General features: G+C 35.4%; 1 protein-coding gene across 7 annotated transcripts in view; it reads right to left on the bottom strand.

The window, feature by feature from the left end:
• Positions 1–16,469, bottom strand: part of LOC136837219 (muscarinic acetylcholine receptor gar-2-like) — a 133,235-nt gene that overhangs the window by 38,860 nt on the left and 77,906 nt on the right. For 4 of the 7 annotated variants that reach the window (XM_067101899.1, XM_067101894.1, XM_067101898.1 and 1 more), the window contains exons 2-3: positions 9,524–9,673; positions 223–336 (exon numbers count right to left, since the gene is read on the bottom strand). In XM_067101899.1, coding sequence (XP_066958000.1) covers positions 223–336; positions 9,524–9,656 — 247 coding nt within the window. In that variant the 5' untranslated portion in view covers positions 9,657–9,673. Of the gene's footprint in view, positions 1–222; positions 337–9,523; positions 9,674–15,056; positions 15,330–16,469 lie in introns of all 7 variants that reach the window. The other 3 variants (XM_067101895.1, XM_067101897.1, XM_067101896.1) reach the window with 2 other exon arrangements.

Below are 16,469 nucleotides of genomic sequence, written 5' to 3' on the forward strand. Positions count from 1 at the left end.
CGAGTTTAAGAGGCACAGTGCAATAGTGATCTAAAATATGTTCTGACTTATTTGCTGCTTTGTATATATTTACTGAATGGTTGTGTTGCCTTTTTCATTTGTTTTTCCTTATTTTGTTCAATAATAATAATAATAATAATAATAATAATAATAATAATAATAATAATAATAATAATAAAAATGGTTGATTTCACCTACTATTATCATTAAACAGAAACTGACCTATCTGTAAGGTGCACGACTTCTTCTGCCAAAGGTCCGACTTGTTGGTCAAGTGGAGGAGGAAAGCGATGACGATGTAGAGCCCGATAGCCAGGTCGCTCAGCGCCAAATTTCCTGCAGATAGAATAAATCTTTATGTTCGTCTTCGCTGAAAACAAGAAAATGGTTCATAGTATCTTTTGAATCAAATATGTACGTAAACGTTAGCAGATAAATCTCCAAAACCGGGACAAATGATGAATAAATAATAAAAAAATAACGTTCAAGTTGATGCGACGAGAAAATTACAGGTAGAAGGAGGAAATTGTATTTGTAGTGCACGTTAATGGTTATGTATTAATTTTCTATATGACCCAAAGATATTAGACAAATACTGTGTTTTTTGAGTCACAAAATACTGTAAGCGACATTCAAATACAAAAAGAGAGGTTTACTCATGTGCATGCTCTCATTCATATTATATGAAGTAACTAGAAGTCAGTCGTCGGTGAAAAATCAGAAATTTAGAAAGAAAAAGATTAAAGAGTTTGGCAAAAATTTTCAAAATCATTTTAAAATGAGTTTCAAAAATACATTTTTAAATTGCACGATGATACATCATTATTCTAATAAAATGTCCTGCCAAAAGAAATAACAAAACAATACCTGCTTTTGTATCGCTCAACAAAACTAAAAAAGAAATATTAGGTCCTTGGAAAAGTATGGGGTCTTAACCTAGCTGATATAGAAAGAAATTCAGTTTATTCATAGGCCAGGTCACAAGGTTGATTTGTCAGTTCAGACGTCAGGCAGTTTCTGGCAAAGCTTTCCTTGTGGCTACTCATGAATGTTGAGTCATGTTGATATGCTACTTCATTTAGCCTCTTTTCTCCTTCATTTAGTAATCACATCATGACTTATTTCCATTGATTCTATTGTGATATTTGTATATGGGCTTCTTTCTTAAAATTCCCAAATTCATAATATTCAAGAAAGGGAAAGAGAACCAGTGTTTAGGAATGACCTGTACTGATTCCACAAGCGAAGCTTACGGCAGTCGGTATTCATCATTAAGTTGTATTGATTCCGAAGAAGAATGTTTAGAACAATTCGTTTTTCTAAGCAAAGGGGTTTGTTACCAGACGGTTTATCAGTATTTGCCCCTTAGTAAAAAGTAAAAACCTATTTTTTGTCATTCGTAAAAACAGAATAAAAGGAATTATTCAGCAACAGTCCTCAAAGACAAGTCCTAATAGAACATCCCTTATTCTATCGGGTAGTTCGTAAGCGATATTGGAACTTCCTCAAGTAATGACTTCAGTTCTGTACTGATTCACGTAAAAGCAATAAAAGGCCAAGATATATATATATATATATATATATATATATATATATATATATATATATATATATATATATATATATATATATATATATATATTCAACAAATTATTTATCAAATCAAGTTAAGCCTTTTTATGTAATGGGAAAATTATTCCTTTAATTATTATTGATTTATTTAGGAATTAATTCATCATCCTACTCTAATATCTTTATACTACTACTGTAAGAGTGATTGTGACTATGAAATGTTTTCATTTTTGGTTGTTGTCGTCGAATGCATAGCAGTGTAGCCAGTCCCTTGTTTTGTTTTTTCTTTCGCTCTGAGTATGGGAGGGCTGTCCTGAATCTTTCTTCTGCATTTTGGTAACACTAGCAAAACATGTAACGGTCAAGAACGCTGTCGAAGGTGGGGGATGTCAAACGGTCAACCCTTCATTTTGGCTACTTTACGAAATTACTAGTACAAGTTATTATCTATCCCTTGCAAGGTAAGCTTTTAGTCATAATATTACCGTTAGTTCATTAGTTGGAACAAATCATTATCATGAAAGAGCAGTAGCAAATGAGGATTTAGGTGCAGCGTTGCATGCCCAGTCGAACGTGATTGCTGTTAGAATATTAAACTTTTATTTATGATGCATTGGTAATGTTGATTATGCGCTTGGGTACAGTCATTTGTTTTTACCCATAATTCTTATGATATGCGTGTCAAGACGCCGCCTCAAGTAGTGTAACCGGCAAGTGCATGGCCGAAGGTACTCTGTACTGCAGTATCTCCCACATTCTCCATTAAAGTGACTCATTTATGTAGTGATCGCTTTTATTTAATCCACCATCATGTCCTCTGCGGTCACAGGTTATGGGCCCAGCTCAAGCAAGAGGAAGTTGTATTTTGATGGTGATGAGGAGAAATATGAAATGTGGGAGATAAAATTTCTAGCCCATCTGAGACTTCGAAAACTTACCTAGACGAAAGTGAAGATCGAACTTCAGCGGAATTCATCGCTAGAAATGCTGATATTTTTGCCGAGATCGTTCAAATTTAGATGATAAGAGCCTCCAATTAATAATGAGAGATGCATTCAACGATGGAAGAAAAGCATTAGAGATTCTACGGGACCATTGCCGAGGTACTAGGAAACCAAGAATCATCTCCCTCTACACGGAGCTGACGTCACTGAAAATGAGAGGAAAGAATGTGTGACGGACTATTTTCTTCGAGCGGAGGCAGCCGCTACTTCGTTAAAGTCAGCTGGTGAAACGATCAGCGACAGCCTTCTTATTGCTATGGTGTTGAAGGGCCTTCCAGAGGAATTTACTCCATTTAATACTGTTGTTATGCAGAAGGATAGTGAGCCTACATTTCTGGAATTCAAGTCTCTGCTGCGGAGTTATGAAGAAAGCCTGAGGAGCCGAGAGGCACATAGGCCTAATGTGAAGAGTGAGAACGTCCTTAAGGTGAATTATAAGAAGAATCCTGATTTTCAGTATGGTGGGTCTGCCAGTGGCTCATCAGTAAGATGTTATTCACGTGGTAAGCCTGGACATAAGTCTTTCGAGTGTAAGTTGAAGAAAGACAGAGGTAAGTGGTGCAAAGAATGCAAAACCATAACACACAATTTTGATGAATGTAGAAAGGCTAATAGGCCTACCAGATTTTCTAGTGCAACTGTGAATGTTTGTAAGCCTAGATCCACTAATAATTATAGTGATGAAGAATTTTGTTTCAAAATGAGTTGCTCTGTTGATAACATATCTACAGATGTATGTAATGTTCTTGTTGATTGTGGTGCTACTTCCCACATCATTACTGATAAATCCAAGTTTAAGTGTTTTGATGAAGACTTTGATGAATCAAAACATATGGTTGAACTTGCAGATGGTGCAAGATGCAAGAATATTGTTAAAGGTAAAGGTAAAGCTAAAATTGTACTTTATGATACAAATGGTATAAAACAAAATGTTGTTCTTGATAATGCCTTGTATATTCCTACTTTTAAGCAGAATATATTTTCTGTACAATCAGCTGTTAGTAAAGGAGCTACAGTAAGCTTTAATCCCAATCATTCTGAGTTGATAAGCCCAAATGGTGTGTCTTTTTGAAATAAATAAGAAAGGTAAGCTGTATTATCTAAATAATGTAAGCTCATGTAAATCTCTGTTCACTAGAGGAGTGGCATAAGGTTTTGGGACATTGCAATGTTAAAGACATTTTGAAGTTAGAAGATAAAGCTGAATGTATGAAAATTAGTGACAAAAGTAATTTTGATTGCATAACTTGTCATGAAGGTAAAATGCATTTATCTAGGAACAGATTACCAGATGAGAGAGCAAAGAGTAAAATGGAATTTGTACATTGTGATCTTGCTGGACCAATGAGTATTGAATCAAGGGAGAAATCTAAATATTGTATTGTTTTTGTAGATGATTATTCAGGATCTGTTTTTGTTTATTTCTTGAAACAGAAAAGTGATGCACTTAATGCTACTAAGAAATTCCTTGCTGATACTAGTTCTTATGGTGTTGTTAAAAGATTAAGGTGTGATAATGGAGGAGAATTTAATTCTTCAGAATTTAAAGAATTTCTGGTAAGTAATAAGATTAAACAAGAATTTTTTCACCAAATTCACCACACCAAAATGGTACTGCTGAGAGAATGTGGCGTACATTGTTTGAAATGGCTAGATGTCTCTTAATTGAAGCAAAGCTACCAAAATTCATGTGGAATTATGCTGTTAGGGCAGCTGCTTGTATAAGGAATAGATGCTATAATTCTAGACTAGATAAAACCCCATATGAAGTGTTAATGTCTAAGAAGCCTAAACTTGAAAATATGCATATTTTTGGTTCCTGTGTTATGCTTATGTAGAAAAGAAAGCTAAGCTAGACCTAAGATGTGAAAAGGGAATATTTGTTGGCTATGATTCATGCAGTCCTGCTTATCTTGTATATTATCCAGGAACTGACAGTTTGAGAAAGGTTAGGTTAGTACATTTTACTGATAAATTCAATTTTGATAAATCCCAATGTCTAAAGGAAGGTGGTGAATCAGAAGATAGTGAATCAGATTCTGATAATGAGAATGTCATTTGCAATGAAAAGAAAACAACTGTTAATGATAATCAAAGTGATCCTGTTTCTAAACCTATCCTTGTTGAAGATGGGCATAGTGAAATCAATGCAGATTTGACTGAAACTGAAAGGGAAGGTGAGTCCCGTTATCCAAGTAGGGAGCGAACTGCTCCCAAATATCTTGAAGAATATGTTGATCCTGATGATGTTGATTTACTGGGCTATTCTGTTCATTATTGTTGTAAAGTAACTGAAATTCCTGAAAGCTATAGAGAGGCATTAAATTCACATGTGGCTCACAAATGGAAAGCTGCAATGGATGATGAAATTCAATCTTTAAGAGGTAACAATACTTATGAATTGTGTAGTTTACCAAACAACCGTTGTATTGTAGGTGGACGATGGGTATATGCCATTAAAGAAGGGTTAAATGGTGAAGAGCAATATAAAGCTCGCTATGTTGCAAAAGGGTATTCTCAATTAGAAGGTTGAATTATACTGCCTTGCGTATGACAATTGGCAGTACAACATGATTTAATTGTGCATTGTATGGATTTTAAAACTGCCTATCTTAATTCTGATATTGATTGTGAAATATTTGTTCAACAGCCTGAAGGTTACAATGAAACAGGTAGTAATAATGAACAATTGGTTTGGAAATTGAATAAATCTCTGTATGGTTTAAAGCAGTCAGGCAGAAATTGGAATAATATGCTTCATGATTTCTTAATTCAAAATAATTTTGAGCAGTCATTAAGTGATCATTGTGTGTATGTCAATAAGAGACATAACTTTCAAGTAATTATTTTGGTTTGGGTTGATGATATGATCATTGCCAGTAGTAATGAGAAAGTTCTGTTTGACACTAAACGTGTATTATGTCATAGATTTGAGATGAAAGATTTAGGGAAACTTTCATGGTTTTTGGGTATTGAGTTTGTTTTTGATGGAGATTGTATAAAAATGAACCAGAGTAAGTTCATTGAGAAAGTTTTGAGGAAGTTCAAAATGGATGAATGCAACCCAAAGTCAATTCCTTGTGATCTAAGTGTTAATAAATGTACTTTTGAGGAAAGTCCTGAACTAGATGATAGTACTCTTTACAGAAACATTGTTGGAAGCTTGATATATATCATGACTTGTACTAGGCCTGATTTAAGTTTTGTTGTGTCGAAACTTTCACAGTATATGGCTAGGCCAACTCAAAGTCATTTGGCTATGTGTAAATATGTTCTAAAATTTCTTAAAGGTACTAAACAACATTGCCTTGTTTTTAAGAGGTCTTATGATACTATTGAGATTTTTGGTTACTGCGATTCAGACTGGGGTAGTTCTGAAGATCGTAAAAGTATTTCAGGTTATTGTTACCAAATGAATGCTGATAGTGCTCTTATTTCTTGGAAGAGTAAGAAACAACGCAATGTAGCTTTAAGTTCTTGTGAAGCTGAGTATGTTTCATTGACTTTTGCTATCCAAGAAGCAAAATTTTTGCAGCAGTTGTTAATTGATACGACTAATGTTGAAGTCAAACCCATCATGTTATTTGTTGATAACCAAGGGGCAATTAAACTTGCTAAGAACCCTGTTTACCATCAAAGGTCTAAACATATAGACATACGCTATCATTTTATCCGTAATGAAGTTATGAGTAAAAATGTTGATTTAGTGTATGTCCCCTCAAGTGAAAATAAAGCCGATATGTTTACAAAACCAGTAACTAAAACAAAGTTGATTTATTTTAATTTGTGTCATTAATGGTTTTGTAATATTGACCTTTGATAGCTATATATTTTTTGTTTTTGATTACCATGATGTATGTATTTGATGTGCAGTAATTTGCAGATTGATGAGAATAAAAGTTTATGAGGGCGTGTTAGAATATTAAACTTTTATTTATGATGCATTGGTAATGTTGATTATACGCTTGGGTACAGTCATTTGTTTTTACCCATAATTCTTATGATATGCGTGGCATGACGCCGCCTCAAGTAGTGTAACCGGCAAGTGCATGGCCGAAGGTACTCTGTACTGCAGTATCTCCCACATTCTCCATTAAAGTGACTCATTTATGTAGTGATCGCTTTTATTTAATCCACCATCATGTCCTCTGCGGTCACAATTGCAACGCCTTAACGTGGAAAATTTTCATCGTCATGAAAGATACTTCACGTTCATTAGTTGTCATGAGATTTTGCTGTGTTGTTTTGAGTTGTAACTTAGCATTTGATAGGGTTGTAAAACGTTGAAAGATAGTTTAAAACGTTGAAAGATAGTTATAAGTGTTTTGTTGTAGGCCTATAAGGTTTTTATAAATACCAGTGCCAAAAGGGTACCACAAAATGGCTGTCCTACAGGGCATCTTGGGGTTACCCCTACCTCTCTCGTGGAAATTTCCTTGCCGATCACGAACTTAGACTAGACTATACTGTAATTTAAGACGGTCTACCCAAGACTAATCCTGTTTGGATGAGGAATTATGACTATTTTTGTTATATATATATATATATATATATATATATATATATATATATATATATATATATATATATATATATATATATATATATATATATATATATATATATATATATATATATATATATATATATATATATATATATATATAAGTTCTTGGAAAACTTAATTACATAGGACTTAGCCTGTACCCTTATTAAACTAACCTAACTTTGTGGTCTGTTGTAACCTAGTAAAAAATCAGCCCTGTAAACTTTGCATAGGCTATCCTTAACGATTTCTGAAGAGGCGTAGCCTAGACTATATCCTATTAAAAGGCACCTTAGCCTAATTTTACCTCATTTTAGTTTACGTTTTTCTCAGTATCTTTCAGGTAGCCTAATCCACTGACATATATTGTGTACAAACATTTAATACTGTGTGGAGTAGGGTACCAAATGATTTACACCTTACTGTGAGTTAATTGATTCCAGGACTGCTCAATATTTGATCCTTATCCAATTATGAAGGAAAAGCAGTTCCCATAGTATGTAGTGGATATGTTTTTTTGAGGTCCCTCAATATAAAGAGTTATTCTTGTTGTTTTAAACTACTCACTTATATTGTTTTTCTTGAAATCAAAATTAAATAAAAGTTATATTTCCGGGGACCTAGTCCAGGAGTTCTGAAGAATATGTAAATGGACCTAGTCCAGGAGTTCTGAAGAATATGTAAATTGACCTAGTCCAGGAGTTCTGAAGAATATGTAAATTAACCAAGTCCAGGAGACTAAGCCTAGGAGAATTTTGGCATGATGTAATGAGTACTAAAGAAAGGAACTGAGGACCAGGGATTTTCTTCAATACCACCTTACCTTGACGACCTAAAATGGACATCAGGCGTTCAATTGTCTCCAAGTGGGAAGACATCACCTGGCCTCACCAGTAATAAGACCCATACACCCAAGGAGTATCATGTAAAAGCAGGTAGGACAGGCCTACCCTAATTCCCAGGCAGTGTAAATGTCAGTAGTCTTCATACCCAACTTGTCAACTATAACACGGTACCATTCTCCAACCCCTGTCTCCAGGCAAGACGACTGACAACAGTGCATATGTATAGTAGTAGTATTGTTATCGTATCTTAATGTCTTGTGGGGGGGGGGATTCCTCCGTGACATTTATGTCAAAACTATTCATATAATTCAATTGTTTCATATATACATACTGTACATACATGAACACACAAGTATATATATATATATATATATATATATATATATATATATATATATATATATATATATATATATATATATATATATATATATATATATATATATATATATATATATATATATATATATGATTATTATCACTTTTGTACGTGATTCATTTATCACAAATTACCACAGGTGAAAAATAAGAAACGGGGTGTAGGTCCTGACCGGTTTCGACTTTATTTCCAAGCCATTGACGAAGGACTGATACAGAGTGTGAGAAGTCACAAATATATATACTACAAGAACAGTACTGGCGAACATATACAACCGTTAGAGACTCCATATCCCCACTCAGGCCGGTGTCGAGGTAGGAGTGGCCTTTAAAACTCATTTGGCTAAAAATCACAATAGACTCTCAGGGGACATTGCTGATAAACAGACCATACCCCACCTCAGATCCACACCTGACAGGTGTCATGGAGGCGGAGTTTGGAAACTCATTATAATTACTACCCTCGTACTGTGTTTACAAATATGATAATCCTATTTTCATACATCTCTACTGAATCACGTACAAAAGTGATAATAATCACTTTTCTTAACCTTATTGCTTAGTCCGGAATAGAAATGCACATAGGAAGAAATATTAGTAGGTTTTCTGTAAACACTATATTTAAACCCATTACTATTTCTTCGTATGAGGACATCCAAAAAGGGTAAGCACTCATCATTTCCCAATTCCATAGTGAATTTAATCGATGGTACTAATTGATTTAACTTTAACTTGGCAAAAAATTTATATCTTCGCATATTGTGATTTGTAGCCTACTCACACTGCAGTGTAACTGCTCCCCCGTTTTACCTCTCATGATGCGTTCTTTGTTACTTCTCTCTACCCTTCTGAGTTTCATCAATTTTTTGGGGTGATGTTGCCAATTCTCAGGTAACTAATCAACAGCATAGGTCAACACAGGTACATTAGGCTTTAATAGAACATGTAATTTACCTCGCCCTGACGGGGACATAACTCTGTGGCTGATGAGGCGCCTATTATTATTATTATTATTATTATTATTATTATTATTATTATTATTATTATTATTATTATTATTATTATTATTATTATTACTACTAAAGATCTTATGCCTAACTTTGTTTATCATAAAATAAAACAGAAAACGGAAGGTTTTACGTGTAATAGAAAACGAAAATTTTACATGGGTAACTCACCTATAAAGTAGAACGCTGGCTTATTGTCGTGCCCGTGGCGGAGGATTTTGATTGTGCGAATGATAACGCCCAGGTTGACGAAAAATGTAACGAACCCTAAAACAAGCATGACTATCATCAAAGACATCGACATCCGCCCATCGTTTGTTCCTAAAGAGATAAAGAGTAATGAAGTACATTATTCTAACTGGTTAAAAGTTTAAAGTCTCCTTGTCTGATTACATCACAGTTACTATAAAAGCAACCATTTAATTTTGGGGAATTAGCTTCACCACTCCACCCTTAAAATTTTTACCTGGTTCAGCTTTAACCATTGGTTTTGATGAAAAACTACTATTCTTAACGCGCTACTGGATAAACACCTGGAAATAGGTAAACAGTGCTCAACTGAATGCTTATTCAGTAATAATCATGTCAGTTTCCTTACCAATTTTGACATCTTATTTATTTCAGCAAAAGAAGAACTCACTTTACTATCTTGTATTTGTCATATAAGAACATAAAAGTATATTTTAAATTAACTAAATGAAATTTAAAGAAAACTTAGTTTAGCTACTGTATCTTATCAGAGTAAATTTCTGTCAGAATTCCAGGAAATCAAAACTTTCTGTAGCCTACACAGCATCCAAGACTGAATTTCATGGCACATGGCGGCAGCAGCTCGACAGTCTGTTTCAACGTAAACAAGGTTTTAGGTAACTTGACGTTATTTTTGTCAGTGGTACAGAGCACATCCTACTTGAAATAGCAGAAAAATTTGTTTTCACAGAGACTGTGCTGCCATGAATACCTCAAGTGCCCATTTCTTTATTGAATACTTTGTATGCTTACTTCCAATTTTCTTCTTCCCAAAACAAGGATCCCCTTGAAGTATCTGTACAAACACTTTCTTAGTTATTGCTTGATTGATTGATTGATTGATTTACGAAATTTAGGTGTCGAGCACACAACTGGGGCACTCTCTGCCATTCAGCGTTTAAGGTAGCGAAAAGAGGGGCTTAGAGTGGCTGGACAGCAAGATGAGGAGATCCAGAAAATAAAGAATTAGTCCAAGGATTTAAAGGTGGTACTGGGGAAACCCCCACAATTACACCAGGAAGTAATACTTAGTGAGGTTGGACAGCAAGACTGAAGAAAGGAAGTGAGAAAGGAGGTAAAGTAAAAGGCTCAAAAGTGAGTGAAGCTAGGGGATGAAGGGACCATTTAAACAACCTTTAGTATTGCCTACTGTGTGCCACATGAAGTGCACTGGCGGCACCACCTTCCTACGGGACTGAATTATTTCTTTAAAAGATGATTGTAATTAAGGTTCGTAAGCATGCGCCTCAAAGTTGAAGGGGGAAAGTCTCATTGTTTATTATGTTTTGAGCACACATCTACCCCTTTTGCTTAAAATTCATTATCTACTTGCTTATCATCAATTTCATCTTTTTCTTAAGTGCAAAATCTTTGACAGCACCGAAAGTTGTTTAATTCGTGCGATAATCAAGATACTCCACTGCGAAATTAGGAAAATACACTTGTTGTTCAACTGACATTGAAAAGTGCACCACAGCCTAACTTTAAAGTGGACGTTAAAATCACAACAAACTCAACAGAAGATGCCTGAATGCCTCGAAGATCATGCCAAGTCTATCTGTGGGCACTTCATGGATGACGCCTGTTTACAGATTCCAAGAACATTTCAGTTCAGTCTTTTTGGCTGTTTTTCAGTCAGAACTACCCGAATATTAATGATAAGGAACTTAGCCAAGGTTCTAGTCTCATAAATTAGGGAGGGTTTAAAAGAATTGAATCTTAAGCCTTACGGGAGAAACTGCAAAATAGGGGAAAAACTTGAAAATATGTGATTCTTTCGAATGACTCCGGAAAACAGTATCTACATAATTCAAGCACTAGTAAAAACCCAATCACTTAATCTTGCTGTTCACATTTACGATTACAAAAAGTGTTCTTAAGTTCAAATAACTCCTTTGTACATTAAAAGGTCACTTTTATCATAGTTTAAATCCAAACATACATGGAAATTGGTATTAGAAGACAGAATTCACTGGACAAAAATAGGTTAACTGTAATGGAACTTTTAACTTTAAATGGGGGTTTGAACAAAAATAGAAAAAAAAAAGCAGATCTGACAACGGAGTCTGCTGAGGAAAACCCCGCAATACATCCTGGAACTGATGACATTGCAACATAAGAGTGCTGTTTCATGTCGTCTGAGAATTTCCATACCAAAGCCTCGCATTTACTAACATCCACACGTGGCCGGCGAACAAATGATGTATAAATTAGAGTAAACAACGAAGAAACATATGTAGTTAAAACCGTATTTAATATCCCCGTAATTCCGCATTTCATTAAGAGAGAGACCCTACCCAAAATATCAACTCCCTCTCTTTCTCTAAAATGTTTTATAATTGGAAATAAACTAACCATTTAAGAAATACAGTAAACATGGACTGGAATCCTTATTTGTGATCTCGCTTCTTTTTGTGTGTTCACACGCCGAAATTTGTACATGCTGATTCTTTTGTTTCTGTTAGTGAATCATAATATATATATATATATATATATATATATATATATATATATATATATATATATATATATATATATATATATATATATATGTGTGTGTGTGTGTGTGTGTGTGTGTGTGTGAAGAAAATCCTATATAGAGGTTTTCAGCGACAAGTCTGCGATTACAAAATAAGGTTTTTTACATAAACTTTGAATAAAAGGAAAGAATCTAAATAGATGAAAAAATTTCATTGATCTGACAACAAACATCCAAAACCTTTGATGGAAAAAAAGCAGGTTAATTAACCGGTGGTCGCTTCTTTATGGTACTGCAGGAGGCGTAAATGTCATAACGAGGCCACTTCACCAAGAGTAAGGAAAATTTGGCATGGCACTGAAAACAAACTCTTAAACAGCCCCGGGTTAGACCACGTTCATTTTCTCTCAATGTGGATTTTCCTTTTTGGGTGGCAAGCGAGCCATGTCGCTAAGTAAGAGGTGGTTTCAGACTTAACAGTCAACAAATGATCGAATGTTGGCGCGTCTCCTCAACTGTTTTTTTTCTGTTTTCAATCTGTGCAGAATCATGAAATCACGCCAGGCCAGCAGAGCGTCCTAATATGATTTCTTTAGCATACGAAAAGAGTGACTGCTAGAGTGTACGTAAAATCCAAACTGATCGATGGATACAGACTTTTTAAGCACACTAATCCGAAATGGGAAACTGACATTGTGCTTACCAATGTCAGTTATGTAATGACATTACCTGTCATTATCTAAAACTTTAATAATGACATCAAAGTATGGATTTTAGTTAAGCATAATCAAGCTGCGTTACAAAAAATAATCCGCAAATCTAGAAAAGGTAAGATAGTAGAAGGCAATGAGAACTGGAATAAACGCTGATGAAACACTGCTAAAAGAAGTTCCCAATTTCAACTGCCACTACTCTATTTTCCTCTCCTTTTCTGAAGCAGTGACCATTCTTCGTTTCCTCTCCTGTGCTTAGTTTTGATGACGTTTAAACCCTGAGATTTCCGTCAGTCACTAATCGACAATCTCATGCTGTCCACACTTACCTTTGAAATACTTTTCCATTTACTAAAAGCTAAATGAAAATATAAAAAAAACCATGAACAAACTACAAAACAATCATGTGGGATTGGTTAAACAAGGATTTAAATGGTTGCTCCTATGAAGGAATTCAAAACCTGTTACGGTATCTGAAGCTTAGTTGGGCCAGAACTGCACCCCATTTGTGCTCGAGCTCGAGGTTTGTTCGCTAATATTCTTAGGGAGAGCTTGGCAACAGAAAGCAAATACCTTTGACTCTATTCTTATAGGTAATAAAGTGCATCTACTGTGCATTTCAGGGCCGTGTCTAATTGATTCTCGTCGATAAAATTTGACCAAAGCATCGGATATGGATCGTATTTTGGAAATAGCTATTTGAAGCCACAGCCTAATGATGTCTAATGTTGATAATTAAGACACTTATCAGAGTAAATCAAAGAAATTTAAAGGGAAACTTAGCTAAATCTAGCAGGCTCGTAGATAGAGGTTAGTGAAACGTCTTTACTGAAGGCCGTCCCACTCATTCATAATGTGGTACGACGTACTTTACTAGACACCCCGCCCCTATACTTATGAAGGAAGACTCAGACGTTGGTAGTAGTAGTAATAGTATAAAATATGGAATTCTTATATTGTTTCTCACACTCAAACACCTACCCTGCATAATCTCTCTCTCTCTCCCCCACCTTTTTGATGAGTCATGTCTCTAAGTAGAGTACAATAAGGGAATGTGCATCAAATGAGAGTATTAATTATGTAATACAGTTCCATGGCGCAATTCACGTTTCCTTTAACTTCAATATGGACCAAGTCTTACTCTAACACTCTCTGTGAAAACAACCATCGTTACCCTGAAGTTTCTGTTGCTTCATATTGTCTCCTAAAAAGTTTCGGTTCACGTGTACCTGCTCAGTCCTGCTCAATGAATGTAACATAACGCAAATGTTCTAACCTTAACTTCTTTAATGCATGATCAATCCCATAATAAACCCACGGTGCTTGGTATAGCACACTTCTCCCCCTTCATTATTTTATTAGTGTGCCTCTGTGTCAGTTTTGTTGCTTCTATACGCTTGATTCACTTACTTGGAACTGATACTAATGTTTGGTGTAGGGTTGTTGAGCGGTTATCAGTGAGTCTCTATATTCCAGGTTTTTGAAGTTACTCATTCTTTCAATTTTCAGTTATTTTGATTATATATTTCATTTAATCATAACTACATTGTAGTGCTGAATGAAATTCTTAACTCATAGTCCAAGCGCTTGGGCTATGTCCTAAATTTTATAATCCAGTAATCCACTGACTATACTGAACTTTATTGAAATTGAAAGAAATATGAAATAAAAAAAATGATTGTAATGTAAAATTATGTAAAAGGATATGCTGCTGTTCGTTAAGATGAAGCCAGCCTTGTGTGAATCGGGGTCTTGAGCTTTGAGCAGACCATAAGTGAAGAACTTTCGATGGAAATAGAGAAAATAGAATTTCGATAATCATCGCATATCTTACTCAAGGTATTGCATATTGCACAAGATGGTCAAATATTTGTGTTTCTACAATCATTAACATACTACTGGGAACCCTGCTATTACGTCTGATGTCATAGTTTACATCACAACTAGCCTCTCTCTGGGTGCTTACTACATTTAGCTAAATTTCAATTTCTTTGATTTACTCTGATAAGTGCCTTAATAATCCACACTGGACATCACTGCATATTTTTGCCTATTAGGCTGTGGCCTCAAATAGCTATTTCCAAAATACGGTCCATATCCGGTTCTTTAGTAAGATTTTATCGACGACAATCAATTAGACACGACCCTGAAATGCACAGTAGTTGCTGAGGTCATATTCACTCAACACAGTCTCTTAAATTTCAGATATGCCCAGTTACTACTACCGTTTGTCTAACGTAACTGAGGGTTCAGTGCAGCTTACCATGTATGTGATACTGGCTTGTACTGTTGACATCGCGGCAGAAGACATACAGCTTTGTTTTGGCTTCTTGCATGCCCATGTCTTGTAGTATGTCCCCGTCCATGCTTGCTTCCTCTTGTCTCTCAGTTCAAGGGAGCGATTTCACCAGCGGAAGCACAGCATTTGCAGCGCACTTTGTGGGTAATAACACTCACCCACAGAAGAGTACAAAGACAAGTCTGTTTCACTGTTCCTTTAAATGAAGAGCGTTTAGTGGAGTGTACCAACACTGAGCTACCAAAGATAAAACATAATCCTAAATAAATAAAAGCTACGCGACCAAAGTGGGCCCTTTACGAAAAATTCTACTAATTATAATACCACAGGTTTAAAACATCTTTTATTTTTTATTCTATTTGCTCTCCACATCAAAAAAAGGTCGATTTTCCACGGAACACGTTTTCATCTTCGTTAGGTTTAAAAATGTCTGCACTAATTGCTCTTTGACATTTCACAGATAAACGAGCTAGCCAACACAAACGGGTCTTTATAGCAGTTATACTCATCTTCCATTATATCCGTCATCGCTGTTTCCAATTTCTGATCAATTCTCTTATTACAATCATTTCTCTCAAAACAACGCTATCATCTTTCCCTCCTCTTATGTATCAGGTAAGATTTGGTGTCATCAAGAAGTATTCATTCCTCATCGTCAGTTTATCTAGATACAGCGCCGTAGATACTGTAGCTTCCGGCGACGGATTTTACCCAAGAGGCTGTCAACAAATCAAACCGGAAAATTAGAACAGAAATTTAACTTGGCGATCAAAGATACTGAGAGGAACCATGGAACCAAAGCGTCTATTAGTCGTTCGCAGACCTCTCAAGGTATCTTCAGTCACCCATGGAACGATTCAGCAGAATAATTAAAAGGGAAAGCATCAAAAAACGATCAAGGTTAGTTCTTACAAGGTAAATCCAAGGTTGGCGGTTTAGTTTTGTTTTCTAGCAGACAGAACTTTCCAGCGCCGTCAGTGCGGGTAGGTACAAAACCTGCTCAGCCATAGTTTCTATTAGCTATTTCCACATACGACAGGAAGAGGCACAGACACACTATATTTTTGCAGGAACGCTTATTAGGATTCTTGGTTCGAAAATAACAAATGAAAAGTGTTATCATTAATCGGGATTAATCGTTATCGTGATATCTTTTTATAATTTATTGGCCTCTTTTCTTTATGAGTTTATTTATCGTGCATGTCTGGCAACACTCTGCCGCATGACTGCGCTTCCGCATCAGCTGATAATGACTTCCTGTGACCTCCCCGAATTCACTCGTTTTCCCCCGAGTCACGATAATAGGAGAGACGGGACATATTTGTGATACACATGGCGCCCTATTATTCGATTTTTCCTGTTTAGGTTTATACTCTC

This window comes from Macrobrachium rosenbergii, chromosome 58 (assembly GCF_040412425.1).
Source record: "Macrobrachium rosenbergii isolate ZJJX-2024 chromosome 58, ASM4041242v1, whole genome shotgun sequence".
In the NCBI taxonomy this organism is placed as follows: domain Eukaryota; kingdom Metazoa; phylum Arthropoda; class Malacostraca; order Decapoda; family Palaemonidae; genus Macrobrachium; species Macrobrachium rosenbergii.